Below are 20,675 nucleotides of genomic sequence, written 5' to 3' on the forward strand. Positions count from 1 at the left end.
TTTCAGCACTAACGGTCACCTGCGACTACACAGAAACGCTGTGGCTCACCTAAACAGCCTGCACTAGAGTAAAGCATACCATGAAGCGCCTTTTCAGTGTAACGCTTCTGATCCATGACCGGGAGCGGCTTATCCCAGACTACAGGATGATCACTCTAAACGCTCAGTCCTAAGCGCTCTCTTTCTAAAGAACTTCAAATGCAACAAAATCAATATCTAATAATACCTCAGACACAAAAAACACAAACAACTACACACAAACACACCTGACCTGAATAAGTCTCATATGACTTGACCGCAACACCCATCGCCATGGCTACGTAATCCCTTCTTACTAGAAAGGAAGGTCTTCTGCCAGGGTCATCCCTGCATGTCCATATATAGGCGCAATTAGTCTTGAGGGCATTTGGAATGACCATATATGGTGAAGGAACAAGGAAGCAGGGTCTTTCAGATTAGTTCATTGAAATGTGTGTATGTGCATGGTTTTTTTTTTAAAAGAGATGGCACAATAATAATAATTACAATAAAAAAAAAAAAATCAGAGCATCCGTTGCAACCAAAAACAGGTCACCTAGCAACACACAATTAAGGAATACCCTGCGAGCCCGCAGTCTTCAGCCTGTCCATTAGCAGACGAAATTACTGGCTAAACAAACAACCATCACCCACATGCAAATGACTTTGTTGTTCATAAGGGAAGCGCTCGTATTCTTGCCCGCTGGGGTTTTCACAGATGTTTAGGACATGAGCAATGCACTCCGACTCTATCCAACCTGAAACATCTGGAGTCAGAGATGACTGGGGCACTGGAGAAATGGTTTCATTATATGGAACGAAAGCCAGCTAAACCCATTAAATCAAGTGAGACGGCAGAGAAGGTGCAACAGAAGCAAAGGGAGGAAAAAAGATACATAGGGAAAATGGAAGCCTTTGAAAAAGAAATGAAACGAGAGGGTGTGTGAGGAAGCCATGCATTAGAACCTGTCATGAAAACAGTTAAAGGGATAGTTCACCCAAAAATTCTTCCGTTAATTACTCCGTTAATTCCGTTAAATTACCTTCTTGTCATTCCAAACCTGTAAGACCTTCGTTCATCTTCGGAACACAAATTAAGATATTTTTTGATGAAATCCGAGAGCTTTCTGATCCTGCATAGACAGCAATGCAACTGAAACTTTCAAGGCCCAGAAAGGTAGTAAGGACATCATTAAAATAGTCCATGTGCCAGTGGTTCAAACTGTTGAATAAAGTCATTATTTCTGTTTTATTTGCACACAAAAATATTCTTGTAGCTTCATAAAATTACAGTTGTACCACTGATGTCACATGGACTAATTTAATGATGTCCTTACTACCTTTCTGGGCCTTAAACGTTTCAGTTGCATTGCTGTCTATGCAGGACAGAAAGCCTTTGGATTTCACCAAAAACATCTTAATTCGTGTTTTGAAAATGAACGAAAGTCTTACGGGTTTGGAACGACATGAGGGTGAGTAATTAATGGAAGAATTTTCATTTTTGGGTAAACTATCTCTTTAAAAGATTACGATGCGATACGATGCGAGATGGTCAACCAGTCCTTCAACAACTGACTAACTAGTCCATCTATACAAAAAACATTTGCACTACAATAAAATAAATCAGCCAAGCAGGTTTTTCAATCCTTCAAATATCTAGATACACTGGATAGCAGAGAGAAAAACAGCAAAAATGTTTCAATTGGCATATATGTGACCCTGGACCACAAAGCCAGTCTTAAGTAGCACGTGTTTATTTGCAGCAATAGCCAAAAATTATCGATTTTTCCTACCATAAATATATAAAAACTTAATTTTGATTAGCAATATGCATTGCTAAGAACTTCTCATGGATAACTATAAAGGCGATTTTCTCACTATTTTGATTTTTTTGCACCCTCAGATTCCAGATTTTCAAATAGTTGCATCTCAGCCAAATATTGTTCTATCCTAACAAACCATACATCAATGGAAAGCTTATTTATTCATTATTTATACACCAGCTTTTAGGTGATGTATAAATCTCAATTTCAAAAAAATTTACCCTTATCACTGGTTTTGTGGTCCAGTGTCACATACATCATTTACATGCTAGAAATGTTAACTTAAGAATTTCATAACATACAGCTGTTTTTGCACTTATGTCAGACATACTTGTCAGAAATAATCTTGTGATACTGAGTACTTAATACACTAGATTATCCAAAAATAGCCTTTTCCACTCTCATCTAACATATAAACCCCTTTTCGCTGAATTCCCAGCACTAATAACTATTTTGGGAAACATGCTGTTACCTTGAAATATAATAACTCATTTCATGATTTTGGTCATCCTGCCCAACCCTGCTGAAGCCGCTCGTTCACCAGGCACTAAACCAGTCAGCCTTTAATAATGTTTATCACCGCTCATTTCTCTCCCACCCCAGAGGCTCTACAATCATATCCATACTCTCTGATTACTATCACCACAATGTGATTAGCCTGACTATGGTGATGTGTTGTTTAATTTCCTGCCGGGGTCTGACACTGCATCTCCATTTCGGCTCAGAGTAAAACTCCCTGCACTGCCTCCCATCCCCCTCAGTGCAGTCATTGGTCATCGTTCTGAAACAGCCAATGTGGGCTGGAAACCGTCTCTTACACCAGCTGCACCAGGTGGGATTCATGAATAGAGAAATATGACACTGTAAGCCTTTACAGTTTTTTGCATGCATCAACATCGATCCAGAAACAACGTTTGAATGAATCCCACAAAAACAGCAAAGTCACATTTAAAACCAAAATTAAAAGAAAAAATATATATTTCGCAGAAGAAAAAATTGTGATATTTCATGCCAGTTAAGTAAATTTCACCCACGACGTTCAGTTTAATGTAATCAAATCTGCAGCTGATTCTCATTAAATTACTGTATTACAATGTCTTTATTAAAAACAGCATAAAAGCATCTTGACAGATACCGTATATATATATATATATATATATATATATATATATATATATATATATAAAATCATTCACATTTCATTTCATTTCATTTCTCATTACAATAATGAAAAGGCTATTTTTGCATTATAATAATGAAAACCGCTTTTCTTAAATGTCACGTAAATAATGTCACCCTGTCAAGTGCAAACTGAAAAACTACATGCTCATTTCTGTCTCACAATGGAAATTTCCTATTGAAGTTTGCGTTTGCAAAAAACTAAACTGTCATTCTCTCCCTGTGCTGGTCCAGTCCATCATTCTGATCTTGCCTGTGCAAGTGACAGTTCACATCAAACATGTATCAAAGGCCTCTGCCGTTAACTGACAGGCTACACTTCACTCACAGTATCTTAGTCAAACAGATCAGCTGCGACAGGCAGATAGTGACAGGGGTTTAAACTGGCAAAGACAAACCATGAAAATAAAAAATAAAACATGTCAGTCCAAATCCATTTAGATACGCCTACTACAGAACATACATAAAAGCAATGTAATACAGAATACCAAGCCAAAATAAAACACAATCTAACAGTCACTGACACCCTGGAGCTGATAATGACTAATACTGGAGAAATCTGACTGACTAATAACATAACAGGCCACTGAACCACAAGGCAACATGCTTGAAAACATGCTTGCACATTCTATGCTTGCACATTCTTTAAAGAAAGCTGAATCTGATCTGGAACAAAACACAGCTAAGCTAGTTCCATAAGCTTTGATTTCAAAGTATAATCTTTAAGAAAATAAGTTAAGCCCTGGTACAGCAATGATATCTTACGATGCGTCTAGGAACATCATTACCAACTCAATTCATTACTTTTTCAACAACACCACAAACACCATTGTTTATTCTTCAAGTTATTCTTCTGTGTAGCATTTCTGAAAACTGAAGTTCAAAGGGAAAAAAATATAGCTGAATCAATTAACCTACAACCATATGATTCACACACGCTCACTCTGACACAGACAGCTAGGAGCTGAAGCACTGGAGGGGGTGGAGGAGAGGAAGAAAGGAGAACATGAAGAAGGTGATGGAAGAGGGCTTTGATTTACTTGTGTCTGGCGAAGCCATAGTGGAGACAATGACCGGAGGTCCAGTACGCCGGCTGAGCTTCTGATTAGCCAGACTCATATTTTGGCCTGGGACGGCACCACCAATTGGTACAAGGGTTCCGTCTGAGGATGCTCCAGCTTTGCGCATTACTTGTGGGCTTACGTGGGGACTAGACATGGGTGACATGGTGGCCAAGCTCCGATCCCTCTTCATCAACTCCATTGGTACGGTATAGTTGGTGGTGTATGCCTTCGGAGCCTGCTGGGGTGCCAAAGTAGGCATAGTCATTGGTTGGGGAACTGCTGGCAATGGCTGTGGCATTGCATGGATTGAGGCTGGCAAAGCTGCCATTTGTGGTGGTATTCCTGGTAGGTGTGATGGAATGGCTACTTGCTGGGACATTGCAGTCATAGGTGGCATGGGTAGACCAGCATGCGGATTGTAGCCTGACAATGGCCGATGCTGGACTGGAACCACAGCTCCGCTGTATGCTCCTGCAGACCTGGCTACGGGATACCCACTGGCCTCAAGAAGCTGCTGGGAGGGAGCACTGCTTGGTCTGCGACTATAACCTTCACCCATTCTTGGAGATATAGTGTGCATTGGGGTTGAGGGTGGCTGCATATACTGGGACTCCAAGCCCGGAGTCAAAGGCGGCGGCTGGTGCACGTAAATGTCACTGCGATGGCTAAAGCTGTTGGATCTGCCACGGACCGGAGCACTGGGATGCAGGGGGGTAGCAGGTAGGATTTCAGGTGGTCGTTTGCAGCCAAGCACAACACGAGACAGAACCCGAGCTTGTCCCAAGTTTGGGGCCACGGAGCGCACATCATTTTCCTCCATAACAGCCAACATTGCAGTGGAGTCAAAGCCTTGCTGCAGTAGAGAGGTGATGGTGCTTTCCGAGAGGCCCTCTTTTTGCAGCAATGCCAGGAACTCAGGGTCCGCATTTTTTTTAGGGTCTACAGGAGCCACTGGGGTCTGAGGGACAGTGGGAGGAGGAGGAGCAGGAAGAGGCTGAGCAGAAAGTTGAGGCAATGGAGCAGGAATAGTGGCCACACTTGGAGTGTTTACTGGGGCAGGAGCTGTAGGGGGAGCTGGATTATAAACAGGATTTGGGGGTGCCACAGATTGCAAATGTGGAATTTGCTGCACTGGCTGAATCTGAGGTACCTGCTGAACTTGCTGCACTGGCTGCATTTGTTGAACTGGTTGCATTTGTTGAACTGGCTGCATTTGTTGCACTGGCTGAGCTTGCAATTGCTGCACTGGCTGAGCTTGTTGCATTTGTTGCACTGGCTGAACCTGTTGCAATTGCTGCTGCTGTATTTGTTGTTGCATTTGTTGCTGTGCTTGTTGATGAGCCTGTTGTTGGGCTTGCTGTTGCTGCTGTATGGTGTATGGTGAGGGGTTTTCCGGATGCATGACCATACCTCGGGCAGTTCCATCCATTCCGTGAGCAACTGGTTCAACCACCAGGCAGGTGGCGGTTGGCTGATGAGGATCAATCGGCCTTCCGTTAACATCGCTGTAGACTGAATGGCTAGTGAGAGAGGCAGGTGGCTCAGCACCATAACGTGGAGAACTTGGCTCCATCATATAACGAGCTGGAGACGGCGCTCGGCTTGGAATGCGCTGCCCATCCTGCATCATTTTGGTGCCAGGGGTAGCAGGTGGGGGTCCAGGCAGGGATGGTTCTCTGTAAATACGACCCATGTCATGAGCAGTTGGAGGTGGGGGAGGAGGCATGCCAGGTGTCGGGGCAGCAGAACCAGGCCGACCTCCTGAGCTCTGTTCCCAGAGTTGCCGAGGACCAGCCATCATTCCGTAATGTGAAGATGACCTATTAAGAGAATGAGGTTGCTCTCCACGATAAAAACCTTCGGATGGCCGCAGTGGCATGCCTGAGTCTTGCTGATAGTAGTCGTGAGGTGGCAAGGAACCGCGGTGAGCCATGGGTGGCCGGTCGTAATGGCTGTTCAACTCGGGAACGGAGCTCTTTCTAATGTTACGTGGGTCTGGTCGATCCAAATATCCCTGATTGTAAAGAGATTCCTGGTAGGAGTCTTGCTCCCGTTTCAAATCCAGGTCAGGGGGACGCACTCCAGGCGGTGGCTCATACCATCCCCCTCCCGCATCCGCTCCATAGCTCAGTGAGTTGCGTCGACCAGCCATCCGGGCCTGCTGCTCGTAAACACTGTCACCGCGCTCCCAATGACCCTCATTCCCACCCAGCGTGTCCCAGCTCTGGGAGCGGCCGATCGGCAACTGCTTACTGGAGATCAACATGAGGAAGATATATACCTTACTCACAGGGAAGAAAAATGAGAAAGGTTTTCCTTACAGTTTCTAGTTGCAGGCTGATGTCAAGTGGTGCGAGGAAGGAGGGTGAAAGAAAAAAAAAAAATTAAAACAGAAGTATTGCTTTTCACCTGAGGTCCAGTTGTAATTTCTGTCTCCCGTCTCTATCACAGTCGCAATGTCTGGCTATCAAATGGCTCCTCTTGCTTGGTGATCGGTGAATAATTAATCTGGGGAATACTGCTGGTGGTGATGGAAGCAGGAAAGAGGACACCATGCGCTCTCACAAATAACATTGGTAGTTGAAAAGCCTGCCTGACTACTCCATTCTGGCAATGCAAAGCGACAAGCGTGAACAGACAGAGGGAAAGAAAAAGAGAGAAAACAGAGAGACAGGAAGGAAAATTTTAACACGGGGAGGGTTGGTGTGGGGGAGGCATGGGCTTGCGATAATCCAGCGAAGCTGATCCGCTCCAACTCTGAACATTTTACTCGTTCAGATTGCTATGAGGGATTACGGACCAAATAAAGCCTGCTTAAATCCACTCTTCACCCATGTGACGTCACATGCAAACGCACACAAAATGTGTCCCTGATGATAATGAATACAATAAAATCCCTTTGGACGGGAACACATGCTGCCATGGACACGCTTACCTGATGCCAACGGTTGAGGTGGTCTTCTTTCAAAAGCCTGGCCAGCTGGCATTAAGCAGGCGGTCTTTGCTGGACTTCAGGAGATGGGCCAGTGGGGCGGGCCAGTGAAACGAATACAGATCTAATGCAGCAGGGCAGAATCGTGTAGCACTGTCAGGAAACGTCAAATCCTGATTGAACAATAATCCTATGATGGGCCAGCAATGCCTGCAGAGCTACACAAATGCAGAGATCCAGCATCACCGCTCATCTATCGCGTTATGACCTGAGCTGATACCGGTGCCGCTATATGAACCACTGCCTCCAAACACCCTTCACAGCACACCAGTAATGAGGTCGCAAAGCTTCTGGAAGCTTATGGATCACAATACGGACGGACCGTCATTACAAAACCAATTAGACTTGATGCAAATTGCAAAACCACTCTTACATAAGGATGCTGTAATTTCTCAGAAACAGGGACATTCCACCCAAAAAAGAAAATTACCATATCATTATATTTTACAAAATATTTTTTAATATTTTAAAAATGTCTCACTGGATTTTTGTCCAAACAATGAAAGTCAACGGGTTTCGGTGTTGCTTTTGTTCTCTGCAAAGGAAAGAAAAGCATTCAGGTGTGGAATGACATTAGGGTGAGTAAATTATGACAGAACTATCCCTTTAATATAACAAAGACTGTTTTTAGATATCCACTCTACATAAACAAAGAAACCATCACTCCATGTTTTGATATTCCCCACTGAGAAAGCATGGCTATGTTATTAAGATAAGCATTATAAAACCCACAGGGGGTGAAAGGCAAAATCTGGGACATCAAATAACACTACAATATCTAAAGGCTTGCAAATAAGCGATTCATGAAAAACATTCCAACAATATGAATGTTAACAGTTGAATCTTGAGTTTTCGGTTTAGGAAAAGCTTTCTGTTGTGAACAGATTTAGTCCACCTGCCACTGCAACACTCCACCCAAATCCCTTCTGATCCTGACAAACACCAGAGAGAGAGATGGAGAGGGAGGGAAAGAGAGAGAGACTTGTGAGGATAAAATTAATAGGGCATATTCTTTGACTATCCACTGTCATTGTGATACATTCTGCATTTTGATGCCATCTAAAGCTTTGCGCCGTTTTAAAGTGACTTTCCAGCACTTCGCCTTGTTTTGATCCTTTGACTTTTATGAAACGCTGTTTGATGCCTGTAATACGGCTATGGCAGGAATTTCATTTTGGCTTTAAGCTTGTTGTTCTGAATCAACAGCACCTGTATGTGTTAGCATCTCCAGATTGCAAATAAGCCCCAGTATAGTTTCCTTCTGACCTAATTGTCACACAAAAAAAAACAAAACACTGGAGATTCAACCCTATGAACTAATTCCAGTAGAGTTGTCTTGATGCTGAGCTGGTGACACATAAAAACACACAATTTTAGAATGCACTATTTATATCAACACTTTTCAGTAACAGATGATATAATTATTTTCAAAATCAACAAATCAATCATTATCGCATTGCATTCTGGAACTGAATTCTCAATGTTTGCTACATGTTGAACTCCCTTATAATTATGCCTACTTTTTGGAGCGTGGCGTTGATGCCTTACTAGTTCACTAGGTTTTGGCACAGAGCAAAAGAGAGCATGTAACACAGCCAAATGAAATTAAATCTCTCTGGAAGTCTTTTCTTTCTCTTTGTGACTCGCTTACACACGCAGCGAGGATTATATTGGATTCTTTAACAACTGCTACACAATTACCAAAAAGAAAAACAACATGGATCAGTACAGTTGCATCACAATGGGGAAAAAAAAATATCAAGGAAAGCAGTATCATGGCAACAGTGTCTTTAGTTATCCTTCTGCAGAACTTTAAGGAACAAAAGAGAGAACGACAGAGAGACAGAAACAAAGGAAAACAGAGAGAATTTTCATAAATCCTTTGTGCCCGAGAGACTGCGACTAATCTAATACAAAACCCCGTGGGACGTTTTGGCTTCAACAAGCTTCTCTGCCTATCTGGGAATACATGTGTAAGCAATTTTATACATGACTACTAATACGAGAGCTCTTTGAGGGAAGCGAATTCATAAAAAAAGGATATGAAGTGATTAAAAGCAGAATGCGGTGAAATGAAACATTACTTCAACTAATTTACTCACTTTCTTGTTCAGCTGGGAGTTCTTAATGCTATATATACTGTGTGGGTCTTTAATATTAAAGTTGCTCATAAACAGACAATTTATCAGAATGTTTTCATTTTGTTATGACAAAAACAGCTCACACAGGATTAAAAGAAAGGCTCTGTGTACAAAATGATTTAAGCTCCATCATGGCATGGTTTCAGTTTGTACTTTATTATTATTTATACACTATTATAGTATTAGGTAATATTTCGAATATAGATTTTCATTTTAATTTAAGCTTTAGTATTTTTGTCATTGTAATTTTTTAAAAAATTTTTGCGAGTAGGACAGTGGAGATGAGACAGGAAGTCGGTGGGAGAGAGAGGGGGGGGTGGTGGGATCAGGAAGGACATTCGAGGTGCAACTGCACCATATGCCGACCATTTTATTAATTTGTTTTGTACTTATCTTTCATTTATTTTTATTTCAGTTTTAGTTTTAATCATTTTAGTACTTTAACATAACCATACATTACCAGTCAAAAGTTTTTGAACAGTAAGATTTTTTAAACATTTTTTTAAAGAAGTCTCTTCCGCTCACCAAGCCTGCATTTATTTCATCCAAAGTACAGCAGAAACAGTAAAATTGTGAAATATTTTTACTATTTAAAATAACTGTTTTCTATTTAAATATATTTCAAAATGTAATTTATTCTTGTGATTTTAATGCTAAATTTTTAGCATCATTACTCCAATCTTCAGTGTCACATGATCCTTCAGAAATCATTCTAATATTATGATTTACTGATCAAAAACATTTATTATTATTATGTGAAAAACAGCTGAGGTTTTTATTCATCAGGTTTCTTTGATGAATAAAAAGTTAAGAACAGCATTTATCTGAAATAGAAAACTTTATGTAACATTATAAATGTCTTTATTATCATTAAATTATTAATTTCTATCATTTCTTTGAATGGTATAGTATATATTGTTACAAAAGCTTTTTATTTCAGATAAAAGATGATCTTTGGATTTTTCTATTCATCAAAGAATCCTGAAAAATGTACTCAACTGTTTTAAATATTAATAATAAACATTATAAAAAATGTTTCTTGAACAGCAAATCAGCATATTAGAATGATTTCTAAAGGATCATGATCCTGGAGTATGTGAAAAATTAGCTTTGATCACAGAAATAAAATACATTTTAAAATATATTCAAATAGACAACAGTTATTTTAAATAGTAAAAATATTTAAAAATGTTACTGTTTTTGCTGAACTTTGGATCAAATAAATTTATTTAATTTAGTTAGCTGCCATAGCAACATTTCTACTTTTAGTTTAAAAAAAATTTTTTTTAATAATTTTTTTAGCATTTATTATTATTTTATTAGAAATATTATTCATTATTAATTTTCTTAAATTTAAAAAAAAAAATAAATAAATAAACATTTTTTCCTCTCTCCCATATTTATATTTTATCATATTTCAGCTTTTTTCAGTGATCAAAAAACATTTTTAAAAGTTTAGTTTTCAATAATATCACTGGTCTTAAATGGCCATTAGCTGGTCTGAACTGGTCTAGATGGTTAAAAAGCTGAACAACCAGCCAGTAGGTCTAAAGTTGACATGGTAGACCATAATAGCTGGTTTGTTGTATAGAAACAAACCAGCTACTTTGTTCCAGAAAACCAGCTTGACCTGTTTTTTTTTTTTTTCCAGCGAAGGTATTAAACATTTACTTGTCATCTTCTATAATAATCTGAACACCCTGATCTTCCATTATATTCTCAAGAGCCGCAAACACAATCAACGTTTTGTATTGAGCCTTGTCTCTTTTCTTCTCAGAAGCGCTGCAACCTTGGTTCACGCAAGCATACAGAGCTACAACATTCATTCAGAAAAAACAATGCAGTCCAATTTATAACCACTCAGGTAGCCATTCAACTATTGAACAGCTAGAGCTCCGATTTTATGCCATTTAATAAGTTTTTCTAAGGCAGACTCTGCACAGCAATGCAGCTGACAGCTCTCTATTCAGACATCTCACTATAACACATTCACAACTTAACTTCCACATTTCTCTCCTCTATTTCTTCTTTTCTGCTGATTTCTCTTCTGCCAGCAAAATTCCCTTGGGGAGTCCCATCGCGGCGCTGTAATAAGGCTCTTTTTTAAAAAGGAAAGAGGGAGACTTGACATTTCTTCATTATAGGAGGTATACTCAAGAACTTGGCTTTTCCAACTCTGGGAAAACGAGTCATGCGTTTAACAAGCCAGCGGCTGCAGATGTGATGACTGCAGGCTTTGTGCTGGAGCTGTAGGGAATATGACTACGACTCAAGTTTCTGACACCTGATCTTTCAGACTTGAACTATCTCTTTGAAACTTCACCTGGCGCTTAATATGTCACACACTTGCACTACTTGGAAGCACTACTTAACTTTTAGTGATAGGGGACACCACAGCACAATAGCTAAAAATCCCTCAATGAAACACTACCTAGAGGAACTTACTCATCTTCCAATAAATTCTCACAGAAGAAACAGAAATTACCTGATGACTGGGATTTTATGAACATGATACGTTTGAACATCTCTTCTGAGACACTTCTAGTCACTACAAGCATGTCTGTTTAATTAGTGGAAATCTCTACTACGTCAATCTATGAACTAGGGCTGCACACTTAATCCAAATAAAAGCAAAAGAAACTGTGATTTAATTTAATAAATATATGCCCTGTGTGTTTGAAGGATTCAAAAAAAAAGCTTGATGGTTTAATGTTTGAAAAAAAGTTAAGTGAAATATAATTATAACAATAATAATAATAAATAATAATAATAATAATAATAATAATAATAATAATAATAATAACATCAACTTTTTAATAACTTTTTATTATTCTTTATATTATATTAAATAACATGTAAAAGTATTACTGTTGCAATATTTCACTGTAGAATAAAAATAGTATTTACTGCTACTAGTAATTATTTTTATTAAATACTCAATTTTTTATATTAAAATATTACAAGAATAATCCATATTTTAACATAATAAAATAAAATATTTACAATAATAATAATAATAATAATAATATTAATAATAATAATAATAATAATAATTTGTTATTATTTATATTAAATTAAATGAAATAGAAAACGTAGTACTGTTGTAATATTTCACTGTAAAATAAAAATAGTATTTACTATTATGATAAGATTTTTCTTAAACAAATTTTCTTAAATACATTTTTTATTTTGTAGAAAGATATTACCATAGTAATAAGCCATATTTTATTTAATACAATAAAATAAATAAAACAATATTTCTAATAATAATAATAATAATAATACCTTTTATTATCATTTATATTATATTAAAATAAAATAAAAATGTAGTTCTTTTGTAATATTTCACTGTAAAATAAAAATAGTATTTACTACTACTAGTAATATTATTTTTATTAAATTATTTTTATTTTACAGTAAAATATTTCAATAAAACATTTCATTTCATACAAAAATAAATAATATTTACAATAATAATAATATTTATATTATATTAAATAAAATAAAACAATTTAGTACGGTTATAATATTTCACTGTAAAATAAAAAAGTATTTACTACTAGTAATATTATTTTTATTACATATTCAATTTTTTTAATTTTATAGTGAAATATTACAATAATAATGAACCATATTTTAATACAATCAAACAAAAAACAATATTTATAATAATAAAAATAATAATCATAACTATTATTATTTATATATATATTTAATAACAAATGTATTACTGCTATAATATTTCACTGTAAAATAAAAATAGTATTTACTAGTAGTAATATTTTTTCTTAAATACTAAAAATTTTATTCTACAGTGAAGTATTACAATAATAATAAACCATATTTTATTTAATACAATGAAACAAATTAAATAATATTTATAATAATAAAAAATAATAATCCTAACCATTAATATCTATATATATCTATATATATATATATATATATATATATATATATATATATATATATATATATATATATATATTTAATAACAAAAATGTATTACTGCTATAATATTTCACTCAAAATAAAAATATTAAGTACTACTAGTAGTAATATTTTCTTAAATACTAAAAATTTTATTCTACAGTGAAGTATTACAATAATAATAAACCATATTTTATTTAATACAATGAAACAAATTAAATAATATTTATAATAATAAAAAATAATAATCCTAACCATTAATATCTATATATATCTATATATATATATATATATATATATATATATATATATTTAATAACAAAAATGTATTACTGCTATAATATTTCACTCAAAATAAAAATATTAAGTACTACTAGTAGTAATATTTTCTTAAATACTAATATTACAATGAACCACATTTCATTTAATACAATAAAACAACAACAACAACAACAACAACAATAATAATAATAATGCTTATTGTTATCATTATTTTTTTAATATTATTGATACAAAAAATAACTTTAAAAAAGCCTAATTTTAATAAATAAATAAACAAAGTTAGATTTTTCACCCTAAATCATGCAGTCCTACCGTGAACATCTACATTCAAATAAAATGGCTTTAATTGCTAATGTAATCATGCATGAAAACTTGTCTTTGAATGCAACAAGGACAACTCGCATAGCATTACAGGAATGTTGCAGGTTCAATACAAGTTCAATCTCAGTCAAAAGCATTGGTGGTGCAATGTTGATTACAGAAAATAATTTCAACCCGTCCTTCAGCTTCTTTGGAAAAAAGGCCACAAACACACATTAAAACAACACTTTAAAAAGCAAAGCTATTTGCAAAACTCATCTGACTTCCACAATGTGATGCATTTCCAAGCGAAACAGTATTATTCAACAAGAAAAAATGTGGGAAGAGTCAAATCGATTGTCAAAAAGGGCCGTTCCACAAAAGAATGGAGACAAGTTTACTAAAACACTGTCTAAATAGCTATTTGACTAGTGGCTCACTTTATGCAATGACGTCAACGGCAAAGAAATTTGTTTCAGAAGAAGAGCATGTTTTGATTAAAGATTACAAAAGCAAACTGTTTTTCTTTGGGATAATCTGCGCAGATGAATCAGCAGCAACAGTAAGACCAGAAACATGCATGTCACTTTGACATCCTACACCATACGCAGAAACCTACTAAAAATGGCCATAACGTAAAACAAATAAACATATAAAGCCGTAGAGCAACATTTCAGCGGCAGCAGAGGCCATCTCACATCTGAGAACTACACCCTGTCAGACCAAAAAAACCAATGCCTCCCTGGCCCTTGCTCTTTGTACACAGTGTAGTTTACAACATCCCCAGAGGCACATTTTCCCTCCTCGGTTTCCTAACTGTGGGCCTAATTGATGTGCGAGGAAGAAAACGCAAGGCTGCCAGATCAACCGCATTCAGGAGTCCCAGCGAGGGGGTCCAGGAGCCAAATGCAAACTTTTATACGCTTATAATATCAGGCAGCGAGGAGGAGATGCCAAACCGAGGATTTTCCGTGCATTGGATGGAAAAGTTTCCCAGCGTTCGGGGATTACACACTGATTGCATGTATGTGTGCGTCGACGTATATGCGATATGGGGTTTAGACAGTAATTTAAGTTCCTGCTCCATTAGAGGACCATTGCATCATCATGACTGATGTCAACTTTGGTGAACGTTCAGCATGTGTTTCGGGGTAAATGTGCATTTAGTTTCACTAGTTATTCCTTTGGTTTTTTAATCTGCCTCTGATGACTCTCAAATGGGACCAATAAGAACATTTTGAGAAGCTGGAAAAACTTTCTCAGGAAACCCGAGATGACATCATTTATCACACATGCCCACACGCAAACACACACACACACACATATATATATTCCAGCTTTTGACAAATAATGAAAGTCCTTCAAGTTGTGTAGAGCTTAGAAAGACATTATAAAAAAAAAGTACAAAACGTACTATAGTATTGTTATAGTTTCTTAGACACAGGAGGATGTTAATATGTTGGTTTTGGACATGTACCATAGACATTTCTACTAGGAGTACTATGTAAATACCATGATATTTATACACTAGCATTCAAAAAATAAATAAATATCAAATAAATGCAGCCTTGGTGAGCAGATGAGACTTATAAATTGTAGTGCATAAAAAATCTGAAGTACACTAACAGTCAAAAGTTTTTGAACATTAAGATTTCTGATGTATTTCTTTTGTTTTAGTTTTTTTAAAGAAGTCTCACCAATCCTGCATTTATTTGATCCAAAGACTTCAAAATTATTATTATTTTTTTTTACTATTTAAAATATCTGTTTTCTATTTGAATACATTTTAAAATGTAATTTATTCCTGTGATTTCAAAGTTGAATTCATTCAGAAATCATTCTAATGTTCTGATTTGCAGTTAAAAAAAACCATTTATTATTAATATTGCTATGTTGAAAACAGCTGAGTAGATTTATTTCAGGTTTCTTTGATAAATAGAAAGTTCAGAAGAACAGCATTTATCTAAAATAGAAATCATTTGTAACACTATAAATGTCTTAATTAGTGCTGGTCAACGATTAATTGCATCCAAAACAGATGTTTTTTGTACATTATATTTGCATGTGTACTGTGTATATTTATTATGTGTCTATGAAGACACACACACATGCATGTATATATTTAAGAAATGCCTATATATTAAATATATTTATAATATAAATTAGATACAAAATATATACTGTATGTGTGTGTCTTTATCTATGCATAATAAATATACACAGTACACACACATACATAAACAAAAATCATGTTTAATCGTTGCTCAGCAAAAGTCTTTATCATCATTTTGATCTATTTCAAGCAACCTTGCTAAATAAAAGTGTTAAATTCTATCATTTCTTTTTCAAAAAAAAAAAATTACTCCAAGCTTGTAAATGGTAGAGTGTATAATGTTACAAAAGCTTTTTATTTCAGATAAATGCTGATCTTTGGATCTTTCTATTCATCAAAGAATCCAGAAAAAAAAAGTACTCAACTGTTTTAAATATTGATAATATTTAAAACAGTAAATATTATCTGTTTTATGTACTGTTTTAAGTACGAACTGTTTTAAATATTGATAATATTTAAAGGGAATTCTTTAAAAAAACATTAAAAATCTTTTGACTGGTAGTATATATTGGACATATAGTGTATATATATATATATATATATATATATATATATATATATATATATATATATATATAGATATATATATGTATAGTTATGTATTGCTATCTGACACCATCACTGACCATGGTACCGCCACAGTACTTAAGGGACATTTTGAGATTTCTTACCCTCACAAATTCTGTCGAGTCTTTGCCGTTTGACCTTGTGTTTGTCAATCAAAGCCATGGCAGCTCTGTTCTCCTCGTCTGCTGTTCACTGAGCTTAGCAACAGGAAACTACAGCCCCCAGAATCCTCCAGTGGGCATAACGCCACCTTACACCTGCACAGAAAGACACAGTCCAGATCAAACCAGGGGACAACTGACAAAATAATATGATTACAGCCACTAGAGGGAGCTATAGTATTATTCAAATAAGCTTCAAACATTGATTTGGCTGGCAAAACAACATAGCGAAATCAATATTTTCATGACAGTTTTGCTAGCCTTAAATGTGCAGAAGTAATACATTTAACTTGCATAATGTTATCAATGGAGTTGATGGTTAGGGATTTTCAAAATTTTATATGCACATCCGTTAAAAGTTTAGGGCTGGTAGAAGCTGCATTTATTTGGTGAAAAATACAGCAAAAATAGCAAAATTGGTAAAATATTATTACAATTTAAAATAACCATTTTCTATTTGAATAGCTTTTTAAATACAATTTATTCTGTGAAGCAAAGCTTAATTTTCAGCATCATTACTCCAGTCTTCAGTGTCACATGATCCTTCACAAATCATTCTTATATGCTGATTTGCTGCTTAAGAAACGTTTATTATTATTAATGTTTGCGCTGCTTAATATTTTTGTAAAAAAAATTTCATGATTCTTTGATAAGGTGAAAGTTCAAAAGAACAGCCTTTATTTGAAATAGAAACCTTTTGTAACATTATAAATGTCTTTAATTTAATTGACCCTAAACTTTTGAAGTATAAAATTTAAGACATAGGCTTTTGAGCATTGCTTACAGAATGCTTTGGCAAGCAACCATAACAGCCTAAATTAATGCCAAACACCACAAGTTTTGCAAGTAGAAAAATTGACTTTTTGACCTTAGATGCATCAGCCGACAAGTTAACTAAGAAATGCATGTAATTTTATGTTTCCTTTAGATGAGTCATGCACAGAAATAGGGTCAGTTTTCATGCTGCATTTAATTCTGACTAGACTCGAGGTGAATGGAGTCTGTAACTTTAAACCGGTAAGAAGTTATTGTGTTTGTTGGCCCTTTGAGGTTTAAAAAAAAGTGTTTTTCAATCAGAAAGCATCTGCACGGAGCTGCCAGTCTCCCTCAGTCAGAGCGACAGCAGATTCTGAGCTGAGAAAGAGACACAAACAGACTTCCAGTCCCACGCTGAGACAAACTCACCGAGACACATCTCGCTTCAGTGATTTAAGAACCGGTGCCCTCTCACTCAACCTGAAACTGATCAGAGCACACACACCACATACACACACAGCCATCCTACAAAAACATGACTCAATTTCAACCATCCTGCTGAAGGACAAATATCAACCCTCCAGACAGGAGAGGACCATGAGAGAAATGCATGACGGATCTGTCTTTCATAACATATCATTTTCAATTAAAAAAAAAAAGACTTGCATTTCTCAGTCCTCATCCTTTTGAGCATTTCCTCGCATTCCACCCTTTCCCAATCTCTCTTTCAGTAAACGCACAAGCAATTACTGCAACATTCTTTGTGTTACCTTGGCCTTGGTTGCCTGCGATATTTTTTTTATTTTTGCACAAACAAAACCCTCACACATTCACACACACACACATAATCTGTTCTCCAAGGCACTGCAGGTCACGGGGTCAGCAAAGACTGAGTTTTTTTCCAGCTGAATGCTGGGTAATCTGAAAGATCTGACCTGTAAGGCAACAACAATAGCCTGAGCATGAATATGCACACACTGGCGTTTGAGTCACAGGAAGAGGTGAAAGTGAGACCTCCTCTCTCTCTAGCTCTTTAACACCTCATGCTTTGGCAGCTTATTAGAGTCTAACAGCTTAACACACATACAGTTTAATATGCCACTCTGTCACAAGAAACCTTACAGTTTTGTAGCACAGCTACTCTGACGATGAACTCACTCGACCTAAAACACTGTCAAAATAATGATCGCTGATGGCAAAAGAAGACTAAAACTATTCCAGAGTCGCATGAGGCATCTGGAGGGGAAATGCAATGGTTAGACTTTTATACTTTCCACTCATATTTGAAAGGATAGTTCATCCAAAAAATGAAAACCCCTGTCATCATTTGCTCACCCTCAAGTTCCAAGTACCAAACCTGCAGGATCAAACTAGGACAGTCACAATTCATTGATTCAATTCGATGACTCAGTTTAAAAATAATTATCGACTGCTTGATTATTCCCTTTGTCAAGTAACCATAAAAACACCGGAAGTGACACATTCTACGGTCGAGAGTCCATAAAACGCATTAGGGTCATTCCAGCTGGAATCATCAAATTTTGGAAAAGTTCCCCACCTGACCTCCTCAGATTTGTCTGAAAAAAATCCATGTGATGGGTAATATGCCCAATAGATCATATACAAAAATTTCAGATCTCTACTGTGCATACTTTTTTCACAAAAAATCTGTAAAAAAGTTTGTTTTTTACCCTGTTTTGGCATCACAGTCTGAGTGACCATGTTCAGACTGAAATATCTCCAGAACTAGTTGTGCCAGGTCCATGAAATTTTCTGGGCTAAGAGTCCTAGTCCAGAACTGCATGGATTACAACTCACAGCATCGTTACTGAATTTACACCTGAATGCTGGCCCTCTACTTTTTTTGAAACTATTACTTTTAGGGTTTTCAGATGTCCATAGAAACCTAAATTTTCAATGTATAAGCATCAAACTTGGTAAATGGTCTGATATGTACCATGTCTTTCACATCCTTTGATATCAGACAATAGAGTCTGATGGATGTTGAGATATTAAGGTCCAAAAATGGAAAAAAAACTAATTTACACCAATGTTCAGAGCAATATTTCCCATGAATGACACTAGGTGTGAACATAAAACTTGTTTTTTTGAAAGAGCATATTGTTATTGATAAAATATAAAAAAATTAGGATGGGGTTTTGCCTCATTTTTCTGTAATGATTTTTTTTAAAACTCAGAGTTTCGTCACTGATCCTATTGTTCACTTTTGCTATTCTACTTGGTATGGGCATTTCAACAGAATTTATTAATGTTCCACTTATACAAAAAATACAAAATACAAATACAAATGAAAATGGATGTATTATTCACTGGATTGGGTGGAACATCAAGATTAAGTACTTATGTTGCATTCCATTGAATGTCGGTAGTCGGTGAATCCGAGTTAGTTCTCCCGATGTCCGTCGTAAATGCGTTCCATTGTAACAGTTGGCAAAAATATGGATGCCTATGGATAATTCCAACCGACTCGGTCTGCACTGAACTGGCCCGAGTGTGTGTTTCGGACCCCCAACTTAAGTGGCCGTTCCATTGCACTTTCCCGAGGTGGAGGTCGGATTTCCCCGAGTCCCGAGCACAATGGAATGCTGCATTATAGCATTAATTTAGGCATATGAGTTCAAAATAGCTGGTACTACAGTAGTTGTGAATGTCACACAACAATGATTTTTTTTTAAATTATTACAGAAAAATGAGGCAAAATCCCATCCCAATTTTTTTATATTTTATCAATAACAATATGCTCTTTCAAAAAAAAAAGTTTCATGTTCACATCTGGTGTCATTCATGGGAAATATTGCTCTGAACATTGGTGTAAATTAGTTTTTTTCAATTTTTGGACCTTAATATCTCAACATCCATAAGACTCCATTGTCTGATGTCAAAGGATGTGAAAGACATGGTACATATCAGACCATTTACCAAGTTTGATGCTTATACATTGAAAATTGAGGTTTCTATGGACATCTGAAAACCCTTAAAGTAATAGTTTCAAAGAAAAGTAGAGGGCCAGCACTCAGGTGTAAATTCAGTAACAATGCTGTGAGTTGTAATTCATGCCGTTCTGGACTAGGACTCTTAGCCCAGAAAATTTCATGGACCTGGCACAACTAGTTCTGGAGATATTTTAGTCTGAACATGGTCACTCAGACAGTGATGCCAAAACGGTGTGAAAAACAAACTTTTTTTTACAGATTTTTTGTAAAAAAAGCATACACAGTAGAGATCTGAAATTTTGTATATGATCTATTGGGCATATCCGACCTCCACCTCGGGAAAGTGCAATGGAACGGCCACTTAAGTTGGGGTTCCGAAACACACACTCGGGCCA

The 20,675-nt window shown here is 36.2% G+C and overlaps 1 protein-coding gene across 6 annotated transcripts in view; it reads right to left on the reverse strand.

Moving 5' to 3' along the window:
• Window positions 1-20,675, reverse strand: part of ctbp2a (C-terminal binding protein 2a) — a 66,160-nt gene that overhangs the window by 29,784 nt on the left and 15,701 nt on the right. For 4 of the 6 annotated variants that reach the window (XM_051133340.1, XM_051133342.1, XM_051133343.1 and 1 more), the window contains exon 2: window positions 16,514-16,666. In XM_051133340.1, the coding sequence (XP_050989297.1) occupies window positions 16,514-16,571 (58 nt within the window). In that variant the 5' untranslated portion in view covers window positions 16,572-16,666. Of the gene's footprint in view, window positions 1-4,060; window positions 6,337-6,493; window positions 6,725-7,019; window positions 7,142-16,513; window positions 16,667-20,675 lie in introns of those variants that run through there. The other 2 variants (XM_051133339.1, XM_051133345.1) reach the window with 2 other exon arrangements.

The sequence above is a fragment of the Labeo rohita genome, chromosome 17, assembly GCF_022985175.1.
Source record: "Labeo rohita strain BAU-BD-2019 chromosome 17, IGBB_LRoh.1.0, whole genome shotgun sequence".
Classification (NCBI taxonomy): Eukaryota; Metazoa; Chordata; class Actinopteri; order Cypriniformes; family Cyprinidae; genus Labeo; species Labeo rohita.